Source organism: Spermophilus citellus (genome assembly GCF_964194105.1).
Source record: "Spermophilus citellus genome assembly, chromosome: 16".
In the NCBI taxonomy this organism is placed as follows: domain Eukaryota; kingdom Metazoa; phylum Chordata; class Mammalia; order Rodentia; family Sciuridae; genus Spermophilus; species Spermophilus citellus.
The window spans coordinates 46,618,146-46,634,728 of NC_138196.1; the positions used below are offsets into that span (position 1 = coordinate 46,618,146).

Below are 16,583 nucleotides of genomic sequence, written 5' to 3' on the forward strand. Positions count from 1 at the left end.
TGAGTGATTAATGTATGTCTTGCACTGCACCAGGATTTTTATATACATTGGCCCATTATTACCCCAAATCCTACAAGACAGGTATTGTTACTTTTCTCTGTTTTCCATTTTATAGAAAGTTTTAGGGTTCAGAGTCAAACCTAAGCAATCTTCTGTCTCATAAAGTGTGTGAAAATCAACTGAAATAGTCTTAGATACATATTGGAATTTAGTAGATATTAAAGAAGCTTTTAATAGTAGTCAACATCATTCCTTATACAAACTCTTAGTAAACTAAGAATATAAATTAATTTTTATTTGATAAAAAAATATTAGAAATCAACTGTAAACATTACATTTAGTGACTAAACATTTCCAGAATCTCATTAATATTGGGAATAAGAGAATAATGCCCCATTGTCACCTGCTGTATAATATTGCTTTGGAGGTTCTGATCACTGCAATCAGACAAGGGAAATAAAAGGTGCAATAGAAAATAAGAGGTGAAATAATTGTTTACCAAAAAATAAACAATCAGTAATCCTAGAGAGAAGAGAAATTTTTCATCTTATGTTCCAACAATTAGTACTCCAAAGCTACATCCCCAGCCTAGGAAGGTTCCAAAATGAAACAGAGGAAAAAATAGCTCATTTACAGTAGCAACAAAATATACAAAATATTTAGAAGTGAGCCTGATGAAATGAGTTAGTAAACTTTACTTAATGACATGAAAGAACTCTTGAGCTATTTTCTAAGACTATATTTAGAGCAACACAATATTCATGGAATGAATATTACCATGTTATAAACACTTCATTCTTCCCAGAATAATTTATAAACTTATAGTCTGGGGTCGTAGCTCAGTGATGGAGTTCTTGCTTCACATATGTGAGGCACTGGGTTTTATCCTCAGTACCACATTAAAATAAACGAATAAATATATAAAAGTATTGTGTCTACCTACAACCAAAAAAATTAAAATACATACGTATATATTAGTTGCAACCAAATTGCCACAAGTATTTTTTTTAATCTTAATGGATTTTATCTAAAAGTTCATCTGAGAAACTAAACAGGTAAAAGTAGGAAAAGCTTAAATGAAAAGGTAATAATGGAAAAGAGTGCCCTTTTCCACTATCAAAATACACTGTAAAAACTCATGATTTAAAATGGTATACTAGTTTTGTAGAAAAATAGTTTCATACAGTTCAGAAATGGACTCATATATGTGATTCATTGGAAAAAATTGAGGATTCAATAAATGATATACTTGGTTGTCCAATTAGTACCCATTTATAGAAAGTAAGGTCACTATATCATATAGGATACAGAAAGATATTGTAGAAAAACTTTCTGTGGAAACCACAGTCAACTAGCTCTCTAGGAGTTTTATTAAGATTACAGTGAGAAAAACTTTGCTGAGCATTATAAAAGAGGAAGAAGCATGAAGGAAAATTATAATTAATTTCACTATGTATAAATTAAAGTTTTTTAATTTCAAAAATTATAATATCAAAAGTGAAATAAGAAAGATAACAAATATTTGTCACATATATGTCACATATATTAATGGCAGTGGTTGATGAAAAGTGAAGGAAAAAACAAGTTACTCACAAGAGAAGAAATATAAATACCCAATAAAGATTCTGCTTTAACTGTTATTTTAGTCCCTGAAAGTTTATACAGGAATTACTGGAAGTGATTCTTGAAAAACTTAAAGTTAAAAAAAAAAAAAATTCACATGCAAAATAAATACTTTGATTTCAAGGCTTTTCACTAGATGTATTCACTCAAGATTCTCTGGAGATGATGCCTGCTTTACACTTCAACGTTTGTAAATTACATGATTACACAATTGAGTACAAGAGTACGAAACCTCTCCTGTTTTATTATGTTACCTAATACTTGCTCTAATGTTTAGTACATAACAGATACTCAATAAATATTTAGTGAATAAGTAAGTGGAAGCATTTGAATAATCAGTTTTAGCAAGGGTGATAATAATGTTGCATTACTGGATATTCCTGTATGTGAGGTACTCCGTACATACTAAGGTGGCTGTTAAACATACTTCCTACATTTAGGTCTTTGATCTATTTTGAGTTATTTTTTGTATAAGATTCCAACTTTATTCTTTTGCATTGGATTTCCAGTTTTTCTAGCATCATTTGTTTGGGAAAAAAAAATGTCCTTTTCCTATTGAATAGATTTGGCACCCTTGTCAAAATAATTTGATCATACACATGAGGATTTATGTCTTGGCTCTCTCTTCTATTCCATTGCTTTATATGTTTTTATGCCAGTACCACACTATTTTGATTAATGTGACTTTGTAGTAACTTTTTAAATCAGAATATAAATTGTCCAACTTTGTTCTTCTTCAAAATTATTTTTGTCATTTGGATCTCATGAGATTCCATATAAATTTTAGGATGGGCCTTTCTATTTCTCAAAAAAATGCCAATGACATTTTAACAGCAATTGCATTGCTTCTGTAGATCACTTTGGTTAGTATTTTATCTTAATCATATTAAATCTTTCAACCCATAAACATAGAATATCTTTCCACTTACTTATGCTTTTAATTTCTTCCAACAGTTGGTTTTCTCTGTACAAGTCTTCCACCTCTTTGGTTAAATTTAATCCTATCACCTTTGCCATATTTTATTACTTAGAAGTGAGTCACTAGGTCTAGCCTACTCTCCAGAACAAAGGATTAAACAAGAGCAGGAATACTAGGAGACAGAGGTTCTTGAGGGGGTCATATTAGAGGGTGCTTTCCATATGCATTTAATCCCAAAATCCCCAGGAAAGTACAATGATTTGCCTAGTTTCTTATTTAATAATTTGCAGCCAATGGATTGGTTTTTCTAGTTAGGTATCTACTTTATAACCAAAAGCTAAGGACCTGGGTGAGACATTATAGAGGAGATTTTTTCAAAATGAGGCTACTAAGTAAGGCATTTAGTAAATTCTTCTTCATACCTTTACCTCATTTCTTTCCTTCAAAGGAATTTTTTAAAATTTTTCCCCCAGAGCTGTAGTGCAAGTGCCCTGCAGGCAAGATTGAAAGTAGCTGCACACGAAGCTGAAGAAGAATCTGATAATATCGCTGAAGATTTCTTGGAGGGAAAAACTGAAATAGACGATTTTCTCAGTAGCTTCATGGAAAAGAGAACAGTATGTAATACTCTTCCATTGAGGATGAGTGACAACATAATATCAAATTACTTAACTACACCCATGAGTAAAAAAACTTCAGCACATTACTGAGCTGGGGATTTGAGTGCTATGAGAGGAATCTGAAGAGCTTCTACTGAGAAGGATAGCAACACCCCATTCTCACTATCACTTATTAAACTTGCTTGTTCTGAGTACACAAGCAGGTAAATCAAATAACTATTCTGTTTGAGACATAATAGTTTTGTACCATTCTATAGAAGCTGGTAATTCAGCCTTGTTCTAATTAACAGTTATAGTGTACTCCTCAATTACAACTATTTGCACACGTTGTTTAATGAGATGATATATAGAAATTAAAAAACAAATTTAAAAATATTGACATTTTCAAACAGTTTTTTATTTGATATTTCCATTGTATTTAAAGAAAACCTGAAAAAGTCTGCATTATAGTTTCTTGTCCTTTAGTAGGGTCCTAAATGTTTGCAGTTTCTCTAAGCATCATATTTTTAAATTTTTAATTGGTAATTGTAAGACATGAGATTTGTGTGTGTGTGCGTGTACAATATGTGTGTATATTTGCATATATATATTGTGTTAAGGCAGGTGAGGCAGATTGATTAACAGCAGGACTTATCTCCATATTTTTAAGACACAGTTATTTTAAATTAAAGAGAATTGATGTAAAGGATCAAGGTTTATATTACATTCTGGAATATGCCAGCAAAAGCTATCTTCTATTAAATGGTTTTTGGATTCTTAAATTCAGAGGAATTAACTGTTTTAAACATTTAAAACTTGAAATAGTTAGTGTCCGTTGGATAAAGGAATTACATCATAATGTAAGAAATAATCGGCACATTTTTGGAGATGTAACTGATATTTTCAATAATTTATCTTCTAGATTTGCCACTGTAGAAGAGCCAAGGAAGAGAAACTTCAACAGGTGATAGCAATGCACAGCCAATTTCATGCTCCACTATAGGTAAATTGTATTTCAGGTTGGAGTCTCAAGGCTCTTGGAGAAGTAAATGTTTTTAACAGTGACTGTTCTTTTGTGCTATGTAACATATAGAATGTTTTGTATTACATATGAAATATATTATATAATTAAGCATGTAGTCACTAGAAATCTTTTGGATATTTCTGCAGTATGATATTGGCTTAGATGAAATGTTTTTTCAACACCAGATAGCTCCTCATGTAGAATTAGAAGTTAAGAGTTGATTTCTTTCTCTCAACTAGAGTATAGAGTGTGCCATGTCACTTGGTTGACATATTATGAAATAGTCATATCATTTCTTCCTTTAAAATGTAATCTAGTGACTCAGGAGTTTGAGGCAGAAAAATCACAGGTTCAAAGCAAGTCTCAGCAACTTAGTGAGACCCTGGCTCAAAATTAAAAAAAAAAAAAAAGAAAGAAAGAAATTGGGATGTAGTTTGGTAGTCTACAAGATTATTCAAGTGCTTTTCTAGTTAATCCCCCTGACTTAAGATTTTCCTTCCTATACAGCACTAACAGGATGATTTTCCTAAAGTACCACTTTTGTCATAAAATTTCTCTGCTCCAGAACCTGTAATGAACCTATAATGTCAGATTTCTCTCTGGTTTAACTGTTTCTATAATCTGGCATATATTTCAACTCATCCAATTTAATTTGCCATTTTCTCTTTGTTTTGTATGTCATATTCTTCCTTCTACCACCCTGTCTTTGTTCATGTTCTTAACTGATAACATTCTTTCCCTTTTCTTCTCCATCAATTTTGTTGTAAGAATGATTTGGTTGAGTAAGCAAATCTCACCCTAACAAGGTTAAGTAAAAACCTATGTAGTTGGATAATGCAGGGATACACTATAGAGCTGAAGTGAAGAAATTACAGCTCAGTCACCCGAGTTTGAAAACACTAGGAACCACTCAACTAAAATAGCTCCTTCCTGCTTTCATGCTAGAGCCACTTGTTGCATCTGTTGTTATTTGTTCGTTTTTTGGTTTTTGGGGGGTGCTGGGATGAAACCCACGGACTTTGCATGCTTAGCATGCACTCCACCACTAAGCTATATCCCTAGCACTTTCTTCTCTTTCAATTTGCTCCTCATCTATTGCTTCCCAAATCCTGATTATATCAAATCTGCAGTTCAAGCAGCCATTCAAGACTAGCAAGAATCTCTGGAGCACTAACACAAATTCCCAGGGAAGAGATGTGTGAGATACCCATCCTGGCCTAATCAGCTTGGCCTGTAGATTAGTGTCATGTGGTCCTCTGCCCAATAAACCAGGCTACAGGAGTGGACTCTAAGGAGAACAGTAAGTTCCCTAAAAAAGGGAATGGGATTCATGTTTTATTTAAGCCAATATCATACTGAAGAAATAGCCAACTGATTTCTAATGGTTATATGCTTATTTATATAGTAAGATGTATAATATATAATACAAAGGAAGGAAGTGACTTATCTCCTGTTCAAATACATCTGCCTCCTTGTACAGTACTTATGCCAAGTCTGAGGGGAATTGTTTTATATCTTATTTTATAATCATATTGTAAATTCCCTGTCTGCAGGGCTGATTTTTGATACCAAGTTGCATTCCCCACAGCTTGAGAAGTAGACACTGAGTAATTGCTAATTTAAATGAACATATTAATTTTTTTTTCCTTATCCCTGTTCCCTTATAATCAAGTTATAGGTAAATTTTAGTTGGAAGAGAATATAAAGAGATGAAAATTTATCACCTCAAATTAAATCTTAGATTTTTAAAATTTTCTTTTCTTTCCAGATTTTCCCGAAAACATGAACTGCCAAGAGAAAAATGAGACATAAAACTTAAGCACATTGTTTTATATTTATGATTTGCAAATTGGCATTTCATCATAGGGGCTGAATTCACAGATATACTATATAGATTGTATACAGAACTGAGACTGATTTTGTATAGATCAAAATACTTGCTATGATTTTTGCTTTGAGAAAATTTTCTGCACTATTTGCACTAAAAATGTTTATTTATTGTTGATAAACTATCATATATTTAAGTTCTGCTGCTATTCCTCTTATTATTGATTAAATGCCTATGCATGTAATTTCAGCTACTTTTCAGTACTTTATAAAACTAATTTTAATTTGTAGTTTTAATTCAAAGCTGCCTCAGTTCTTTATCAAGAGTGGTGTGTTTTTTAGATTATTTTCCTCTCAACCTTTTTTCAAGAAATTTTCAACTGTGGAAAGTCACCTTTTTTTTCTTTCTTTCTTTCTGGATGATAAAACTTTTCAAGGGCAATTTGTTTTTAAATATTCATAGTGTCAGGAAACACCAGATCTGCCAATGTGCCATCTCAAGTAAGTAACTTTTAATACCTACAATAAATCAAAAAAGAGTAAACCCGCTCTTCATATATTGTTTTACTTTTAAAACTAAAGATACATTTAAGTTGCAAGACAGTTAAATAAATATTTTACTTAAGAAAATGACTGGTTTCGTTTAAACCAGTCCAAAACAAACTTTCAGGCTAATTCTTACAAAATAAGTATCTGATGGGTTTGTGGTTAGATGGGTATGCTTTCTAAATTCCTAATGTTAAAAACAATCTTTTTGTTAATAAAAATAATCTAGACACAAAAAAAAAAACAATGAATTTTTCTCATTTTTATGTGAATTCGATTTTCCTGAGAAAAGTTTTATAGTAACTAGTAAAAGTACTATTTAGTTTTTAAGCAATCCAAAATTTTAATGAATTTCCTCTTCATTTGTAATGTGTTCAGTAATTTGCTTCTATGCCATGTCACCAAATGAACATATTTCATAAGTAGCCCTAAGTGATTCTAAAGGGAGAAAATTTTGAACTCTATCTGAGGCTCAATAAACTAGTATCTAAATCACGAAACAACCTAGTGCATATTTTTGCTTAAATTTCATCCCCTTATAATTATCATTTCAGCATTTGCATACAATACAGATTATCTTTGTCTTCATTCTTCTCTCCTTCTATACATGTCTTTAGCAATGGAGGTTTAGGGGAAAGACTTAATTTTCTTAGAATTGAAAAATATACTTAGTCTATGTTTGTAGAACACAAATATTCACATGGACTAAAAAGGTACAATGTTGTATGCAAAAAATGGCTTTTATTAATTGTCTTGCCGGCACTGTGCTAAGGGCGGGCATGCTATTTAATATTCAAAATGCTCAGAAAAAGGTAAAATTATTCCTGATTTGTGGATGAAATAATGAAGTAAAAGTATGTCAAATTTGTGATAGTCTTTTGGGCATTCAGAACTTTCCTTATTGTCTGTGACAATATCCAGTGTGATAGCATTGGCCATCAGAGATTAATATTCCCAACAATTATTGCAGTCACTGGAAGACTTTGCATTCCCAATCTTTTACAAACAAATCAGGTAGCTTTCCTGGAAACTAGATATATTCTAGAACAAGAGGTCAGCAGACCAGAGACCTTCTAAAAGACCATTCACACTAAAAATAATGCATTACGGAAATACCATATAAAGATAACTCAAACATGGTTTAGTTATTGAAGTGCTTATCTACCTCCTGTTCTACCCAAATATATATACATGTATAAAAAATACATAATTTCCTTTAAATTAGTTTATTAGATAACCTCTTAACAACCCAGTGATTAGAGAATTTTGATCACAATTATCTGTATTATACAAATTGGCAATTTAGTTCAGATATAGATTATGTATGTCTTTTAGGATGGAAAGATTTTATGCCTGTGTGAATTTGTGTTCCGTGACTGCAATAAATTTAAATGATTTTTTTTCTAATGTTTTGGCTATATTTCTTTGTAAAAAATGATTATAGACATACATGCCAAGGTAAATATTCTGATTTTACTATGTAATAGAAGACTAGATGGAAATCAAAATTGTAGAGGAAAACTTAGGAGTTTCAATAGACTATCTAGGACAGAGGTTTGTTATGGATAAAGCTTTAAAGGTTAATATCTCAAAAGAGAAGAAAATTGTAAATCAATGAGATATATACTACTAAAGATAACAATTTTAAAGTTGAAAGAAATTTCTAGGAATAAACAGACTAGAGAATTTTTATTGGGATAGAGGTCATTGGACAAATAAGGTTTAATCATAATCTATATATGATTATATTGAAAGACAGCTCAGATTTATGTACTCTTGAATAAATATTTCTCCTTTGTTTTCCTTAACTTCCTTTATTCTATAAAATAGTTCAATTATTGGTTTGCTTAATCATGATTAAGATTCTTATCTACTTCATATCAAATTTACCTTAATATCACTGAATAACAAATCACTTGAGCGCTATTACTAATTAGGAAGTAACAGGCCTATGTCAGTTGCATATCGGTTTATTCCTTTCACTTTAAACCACTGCCCTAAATAATAAAACACTTCTTGATTGCAGTTTGATTTAAAATAAAAATGTACTGTTAAGAGAATTTAGTCTTGTTGGATTGACAGTGTTCTTTAAAGGCTCTGTAAAAGCACAATAAATGTTTAATAAGCAATAAATATAAACTTTTATATAGAGTTCAGTGTTAGTTTATAAAACATAGACTAAATGAACATAATGTTTTGTAAAAAGATTGAGGGAACTAAAAAGTTTATGGCTCTGATGGAACATGTCACATTATAAAATTAAAATTTAATATATCAAATAGAATATTTGCTTTCCCAAGTAAATGCATAGTCCTTTTTGGCATAGATACTGTTTCTTTTCTTTTTTAAAGTATTGCTTTTTTTTAGCTTTACACTACCAACTGGAAGAAATTAAAGTCATATCCTCAGTTTTAGGCAACAAAGTTTCTAGAAGTAGACAACTACAAGAATGGTATGAAGTGAGTTATATACATTATAAAAATGTAAAAGCCATTGACCCTATATCCTAAGTATTTCTTAGCAGGGTATTCTCTGTTATATATATATATTTTTATTATAGAAAATGAATGACCTTTCCTTGTATTCAATTTGGGAACTACTCAGCAGAAAATACTCAGATTTTGTATTCTAAAACAATTGTACTTGCTTTTTTTTAACATTAAAAGAGCATTTTATATTACATGTCTTTAGTATATTAAAATAACTCCTATTTTTAAATATGCATACAATTAACAATTATACTGTATAATTTGATTTATGTATATTACTATGCCCCAAATCTTTCATAGAGATTTTAGCAATATCACTTGCCTTTTTTCTTTTCCTTGCTCCCATTTTAGCAAAATGTAATATATTCTCCAATAAAAATTCACATATTTAAAATGTTGATATAAGTGATAAAATTAATCCTTCTACATTCTAGAATGTACTAATATTTCAAAGCCATACATTGTGAATACTCTTTCTTTCTATTCAAACATGATCACTTTTCTCTAGTAGGTTCCTTCAAATCAAAAGTTCAGGTTACCTAGTAAAGTCCTATGTTTCAGCAATAAGATAGGAGAGTGGTTCTGTTTCACATGTGCCTTTTACCAAAACAAAAAATTTTCAGAATATTTAGCAGTCATTGTTCATCAGATGTTACTAATGTTAATTAAACTAGATTCACCAGTCACATAATTTCTAGAATGATAGATGCTGTAACTCATTCCCCCCTGGTTAATAGGCATGACAGCCAAATTCTCTAGTTCTTAGCTGGGATTTGCTCTTGTTGATATTTTACCCTACTAACTTTTACAGTGTTAAACTTCGGGAATCAAACTGGTTGATAGTTGGCTCAAACAATCCTTGTAGTCTAGTCTCTGGAACAGTAACAAAAGGTTGTTATTAAGAAAGCAAATATGATCTGAATTCATATGTAAGAGCCAGAGAGTGAATGTTGCTTCTATTTTATTAGGTATTAGACCCATCTTAGAGAAAAAGTAAGTTATAAGTTTTATTATTTTTTTTTAATGATGAGAAACAGAAGAGATTCCAGAAAGGGCAACAAAATTATTATTAACAATTCAAAATATATTATCTAAGGAAAAGTTAAAGTGATTATTATACCTGAAAGATAAGTTTAAACAATTTCAAAGCTCCTTATATCTCATCAACGTGCCCTATTTTTAGAAATAATGGTAATAGTGTCAGAAGGTAGAAAACACAAACTGTGCATTTGGAAGTGAAATAAGAGACATTCAAGATCATAACAGGTAGGTGTAAGGGAAGAGGGTCAGGGGGCTTTGTGAGGAGATGCATGCTATGACAAGGAAGATTTATACTGGTAACCTCAAGTGATGGTAGAAGTAATTGTTTTGCAGTGAATACAGTTTTCATAGTCTAGAATGAGTTTCAAAATGATGAATAATTTTCCTTATATTGATGAAAGAAGTGGCTACTTCTTGTTCTTAAACATCTAAATACACTAAGAGTTGGTCATTTTTTCCATTTTCATAGCTACATTTTATAATTCTCGATGACATGTCCCATTTCCTAAGTTATTTTTATTCAGAATTGCACCATGCCCTTGTTTTTGGAAGTGTTTCTTGTGTATCCTTCACTTTGGAACTCCAAAGGGAAATTTCAGGCAGTGAGAAACACAGCTTCATCAGAATCCCGGTCCTTACCACTGTCTTCGCTTGGTGCACGCTCACCACCACTTGGAGACCGACAACTTAAATCCTCCACCCCAGACTCTTGATCACTGTTCACTGACAGGTCTGGATCTGAGCTTTTCAGATTGTCTTGGGTTAGAATCAGAGCAGAATCTTCATCACCCTGTGAAGGGCTTCTGGATGGAAATGATTTCACATTTCCACTGTAATCCTGGGGAGTGTTGGCTGTGCTGTTGTCTGTGGTAGAAAACCCTGAATGTTTGCTGGGTTCACTTTGCTTGTTACTCTTCACTGTAGTGTGATTTAACTGGACCTTCTGAATTTTTTCCAGCCTCTGAAGAAGAAATAATAATTTCAGGGAAAAATTATAAATAATTTACCTTCTCCTTTTATACATGCATCCCTTTAGTTTGCCTTCCAGCTGGGTATAATGTTAAGAATATGGGACTCGAATGGATGAAGGTTCAAACCTAGGCTTTTTGGCCTGAACAAAATGAATTCTGTGAGGCTTGCTTTCTTCATCTCTAATGTGAGGATGATAATAACTAGCGTGACAGGTTTTCTATAAATGGAAACAGTATAACACAGATAACGTACCTGGTAATCAGTAGTCTCCCTCTTTTCTATGCCTGTTTGGTTCCCATATAAAATTCACCCTCAATGTATGCAATTCAGTGGCTTTTAGTAAATTTACAAGGTTTTACAACCATCCCTACTTAATTCTACATCATTTTCATCACCCCTCCCCTACCTCAAAAAAAAAAAAAAAAAAACTCCAACCAATCATACTCATTAGCAGTCAGCACCCATTCTACATCCTGTGGCAACTGCTAGATAGCTTTCTATCTCCAGATTTGCCTAGTTTGGATATTTCATATCAATGGATAATACACTACATGCCCTTTTGCGTCTGGCTTCTTTCACTTAGCTTCTGTTCTCAAGGAGCATCCATATGATAGCATGTATCAGGATTTTATTTACATTCCATGACATGAATATGCCACATTTTGTGTCTCCATTCATTGGGTTATGGACATTTGGGCTATTCAAAATATATTTTACCAGATTATATCCTGTAATGTCAGCAGGGGAGGTATTACAAGATCGAGTATCTCATATTCCTTCAAAACCACTCATATGAGGTATTAGTGAAAAAGCACTGTGTTGGGCAATATAAGGAACAGAAATAAATCTAGATCCAGCTGTGGAGAACTTGAAGTGTTTAACCAAGGCTGTGTTCATGTAGGGATTTGGAAGAGTCAAATTTAAGAGGGATGGGGGTGGAGTCATGCAGGTGAGCTTCAGGGAGAAAAGTGCATTTTAACAGAACTCTTAAAGGATTAAATATGGACATTCTGGTAGCATTCCTGGTAGAAGGAACAGTGAGAAGAAAAACACAAAGGTAAGGAGGTGTCAATAATGAGCAAGAAGCAGAAAATGTTCAATTTTAGCAAAGGGAACAGTGGAGAATAAGGTTGAAAAGTTGGATTAGACTGAATTATAGGAAAATCTCAAATGCCAGACTAAGAAACTTTTCCTGTCGTATAAGGAAATAATAATCAAAAATTTTAAAATTAAGGCACTTTAAATATTCTAAATAAATATTTTTTAAAATTGTTTAACAATTGTTCAACAAAATGAATGCTGGAAAAGATTAATAAAATCCTAAGATTTTCATAAAGCTTGTATGTCTTTAGGAAGTGTAAATTTAACTGGCCCAATGATGACTCAAAAAAAAAAAAAAAGATCTACCATGGCTCTAGAATTCTAAAACCCCAACCTGCGGCTCATTTCACTCTCTTCATTTATTCTTTGATTCGATTCACATCACCTGTGGCACTCAAGATACTGAAATTTCTAGGCTTAGTGCCCAGGCATCAGGATTTCCTGGGAGGTGGTGATCTTGCCGCACAAACAAGGCTAAAAACTACTTCTCCAATAAGGTAAAACATGATGATATAAGCAGAATTCATCATACAGATACAGCAAAGTTTTTTTGGACGCTGGCAGATTTCTAGAGTACCATTTATACCTGGTCTTAAAAGTTTTCCAAACCAATGGTTTAACCTGTGAATCTGTTTTACCTGTCCAGCTTAAGCACTTAAATTTGCAACCCAACTTAAGATCATCCATGATATTTATATCTCAAAAAGTGATATTTTCTAGAATATCATGAAGAACAGGAGTCAGCCTCACCAGCTACCTCTAAATGACCACCTCTATTGTTGAGAACCCTGAATCATAAAGCACCATTTCCCCAAGGCATCATTCTCAGTGGGGACCTGCAGGTGAGTATCCACTGGGCCAAGGAGTAGAATTCAATTTCAATTTGTGATATTTTGCTGAACTTTCTTTAGATACTGACCAATTGGAAAGGCTATGTTCTCTTCTAGCCACGTTATTGCTCTATGAGGATAAAGAAGAACCTTAACTATTGACAATTTCCAACCCTCACCCCTAATACTTTTTCCTCACTACATATGATCTTAAAGTTTTCATTATATTTAAATTATTGAACCTCAATTCAAAATTCAGGTCCCAAACAATAGGAACTTACTGCCAATTCCTGAACAAATGAATGGTATGGTGGTGAAGTGTTTTAAGAAAACAACTGAAGCAGAACCAAGCAAAAATCCAAGTGGGTTTGGTGATCAACTAAATTTAACTAGTATCACTGAAAACAAAGTTATCTAATTAAGAAAAGCATTTAAGTATATTATAACCTCCCTGGCCCAAATGGGGAAGTAACAGAAGCCCAAAGTAGTCAATTTCAATTATTTTATCTTTTATATACTAACATAATATCATTATTTAATTCTTAAAAGTGAAGACACAGGACACAGGTATGGTGGTGCACACTTGTAATCCTAGTGACTTAGAAGGCTGAGGCAGGATGATTGCAAGTTCAAAAGACAGTTTCAGCAGTTTAGCAGTCCTAAGCAACTTAGTGAGAACCCATCTCGAAAAATAACAAGGGCTGTGGATGTGACTCAGTGGATAACTGCTACTGGGCTCAATCCCCAGTAGCAAAAAAAAAGAAGTGAAGTAGTAGATTTTTACTACAGATAAAATGTCTAATTTTACTCCTTTTTCAGTCTTTTTTCATGCTTTCTCCAGAAAGAATTTTAGTACTAGTATTTACTAGTAACAACAAAATGTGTGTGTGTGTGTGTGTGTGTGTGTGTGTGTGTGTGTGTGTAAATAGCCAAATAGTTCAGCACACTGTGGAAATGACCATGAGCCAGATTTGTGATATGTATTAGATTCCTACGTATGGACACCAGTCATCTGGGTGCTCACCTGAGTGAGACTGTATCATCCAATGATTATAAATAAAAATGGTCACTGCTAATTTGATATATGGGCTTTTAGAGACTTTCATGGGGTCACATTCTGAAAGAAATAAGCACATGTCAGGAGGCACCCTGTACAGGAGCTATGTACACACCTTAAGTCCTGAGTAAAGAGGTACTGGACTGGTATTGCACCCATTGCAATACAGGTGAACTTTACCTCTGCTTGGATAAGAAAGGTGCAGTTCAGGGAGTGGGTGTTACCGGATAGGGTTGAATTACACTCACCTGTTTGTTGTAATCCTTCCCTTCTGCCCTTTTTTGGATAGAATGTTCAATGGATTAGTTCCCTCCATTAATAAAACCCGGGTTCGAGGCGTGCTCCCCTCCTCTTTCTTGCCTGCCTTGCCCCCCTTGTGGGAGCTGTGGCTGAGGAGCTGTCACTGAGCCCCAAAAAAAGTACTTTCTGTGTCTGTGTATTTAGTCAGCCCAAATTCACTTGGAGTGACTCTGATTGATTTAGTCACATGTACCTGCAAGCACACAATATAGATTATAGCAAGTGTGTCTTACTTCTTCTAGGGCCTCCAGTTCTTCCTCCAGCTGCTGGGATTCCTCCTTCACTGCCATAAGGTAATCTGTAACAGACTGTCGGGGCTGCATCCCCTTTTCAAAACGGTTATACATTCCACTCCAAAACCTAGGGAAAAAGAGCTTTACAGTACCACCAAACCACAATCTGAAAACTCACATTCTCAAATCTTTCAAGCTATTTTTAATATTACAGTTCCACAGTCTAAATAATAACCAAACACAAATTACAAGTTCAAAAAAGCCACTCGAAATAATTTCATGTTGACGGTTTTTGGGGGGAGCCCATAGACTTTTGAAGAAAGTTAAGTTCATGAAGTGTCTACTTATATATGATACTGAATTAGGGGGCATATAATAAGTATATTTTTATAATAGATTGAAGTAGCACATGTTACCACATTTTTGTTTTGGTTTAATAAAATGGCTGTTTTGAACTTCAAAATTAGTGAACATACATTGAGAGTCTTTCAGCTGCAAAAGGAGGCTTTTAAACTTGAAGCTTTTTTTAAAAAAAAAGTATAATAAAATTAACATTCTGCTCTAAAAGTCTGGGGAAATAATGATATTAAAATAATTGAGAATAAAACCATCTTGAGGAATAAAATCTTTAAGGGGGGGGGACCCAGTAAGTATTTGTTGGGAGTGAGTAGGGAAAAGGAATGTGGTTTCTCATTATATTCTGTGCACTGGCCTTTTGGCTGACCTCTGAGTCATTTCTATATCACATAAGACTAAAGAAGAAGCCAAAGGATAACATATAACATGCTTGGTCTCCCATCCCAATATATAAAATCTTAAAATAATCTATTTCCACAAGAGAAATAAGCTGGGATTTGATTCAGCAGAGATAAAACCATGTGATAATTTGATAAATGTGTCATTCTAATTTAGCCTATAAGACACTTGGTTTTCTTTTTTCTCTTCCTCTCTCTCTTCCCCTCCTCCCTTTCACTTTCACTTAGAAATATAAGTTTCTATATATTTCTAAGATACCATTATTATAAAACATTAACTTCTGAAGAGAATTTCACATTTAGAGGGATGAGAGGGAGGAGACACTGCCAAAAATACCAGTCAGTTATTCAAGCATCTTCTGGAGGATTGTGTATACAAAAAAGCCTTGAAACCCAATGTCTCAGACACTTTGGCCTCTGAAAGTTAAACAGTGCCAGAATCCAGTTTCACTCCATAGTTTGAAGATTGCTAAAGGTTTACATACTTGTACATGGAGTTGCATGGAGCTGCAGGGAGGTGAAGGCATCCCTGGTTCTGACTGTGATCCGCTCTAAACAGAGGATTCAGGTAGTCAGCCCGATTCTTCAACAGATGAGCCCATAAAGAGTATGTTCTTTCTTGAATACTGTTTAAAAAAAAAAAAGTCAAAAATGACTGATCTTGGCTCTTAAGAATAGTAAATGTATAATATAACAGCTGGAAAGGAACTAAGCACTGTGATCTGAACATCAGTCCTTGTTCTACAGAAGGGAAATTTATAATCTTTTGGTAGTTTCTTGATATGGTAGAATAGCACTATAATAATTTCAACTCCTCCCCTACTATCTGCACTAGCCTGGACAGGATGTTTAATTCTTGTTAAGTAAAAAAAAAAAAAAAAAAAAAAAAAAAACTGCTTATATAGTTTTTTGCCCAAATATTCATTGAACATTTATTATTTGCCAGGCTATTTTCAAAGGGCTTCCTGTGCTTTCTCTCTTTTGACCCTCACTGAATTCCTGTAAGATATATCCATTCTCTGGAAGAGACACTAAAGAAATGGAGAGGTTAAGTAGTTCCTATGGCTAGTGAAGGTAAAAGCCAGAATTAAAATCCAAGCAGATACCATTAGAATTTGAGAGTCTGGTGCGACAAGCCACGAATTATGTGGGAAAACAGGTGAGCCAACAGGATGCACTCGGCTTCTTCTAAATCACCCCCCCCCCCAATCAGGAATACTTAAAGTTCCTTGGACAAAATAAACCAGTATCCACTTGAAAAAATATT

The 16,583-nt window shown here is 33.3% G+C and overlaps 2 protein-coding genes across 8 annotated transcripts in view; one reads left to right on the forward strand and one right to left on the reverse strand.

The window, feature by feature from the left end:
- Positions 1 to 16,583, forward strand: part of VPS37A (VPS37A subunit of ESCRT-I) — a 74,104-nt gene that overhangs the window by 30,896 nt on the left and 26,625 nt on the right. For 3 of the 7 annotated variants that reach the window (XM_081269200.1, XM_081269201.1, XM_081269199.1), the window contains exons 10-12: positions 3,016 to 3,159; positions 4,064 to 4,144; positions 5,934 to 9,309. In XM_081269200.1, coding sequence (XP_081125326.1) covers positions 3,016 to 3,159; positions 4,064 to 4,144 — 225 coding nt within the window. In that variant the 3' untranslated portion in view covers positions 5,934 to 9,309. Of the gene's footprint in view, positions 1 to 3,015; positions 3,160 to 4,063; positions 4,145 to 5,933; positions 9,310 to 12,861; positions 12,984 to 14,570; positions 14,622 to 16,583 lie in introns of those variants that run through there. The other 4 variants (XR_014019128.1, XR_014019127.1, XM_081269198.1 and 1 more) reach the window with 4 other exon arrangements.
- MTMR7 (myotubularin related protein 7) overlaps positions 8,480 to 16,583 on the reverse strand; it is a 91,710-nt gene continuing 83,606 nt past the window's right edge. The window contains exons 12-14 of the mRNA XM_081269195.1: positions 15,802 to 15,942; positions 14,562 to 14,688; positions 8,480 to 11,029 (exon numbers count right to left, since the gene is read on the reverse strand). Of these exons, the coding sequence (XP_081125321.1) occupies positions 10,664 to 11,029; positions 14,562 to 14,688; positions 15,802 to 15,942 (634 nt within the window). The 3' untranslated portion in view covers positions 8,480 to 10,663. The remainder of the gene's footprint in view (positions 11,030 to 14,561; positions 14,689 to 15,801; positions 15,943 to 16,583) is intronic.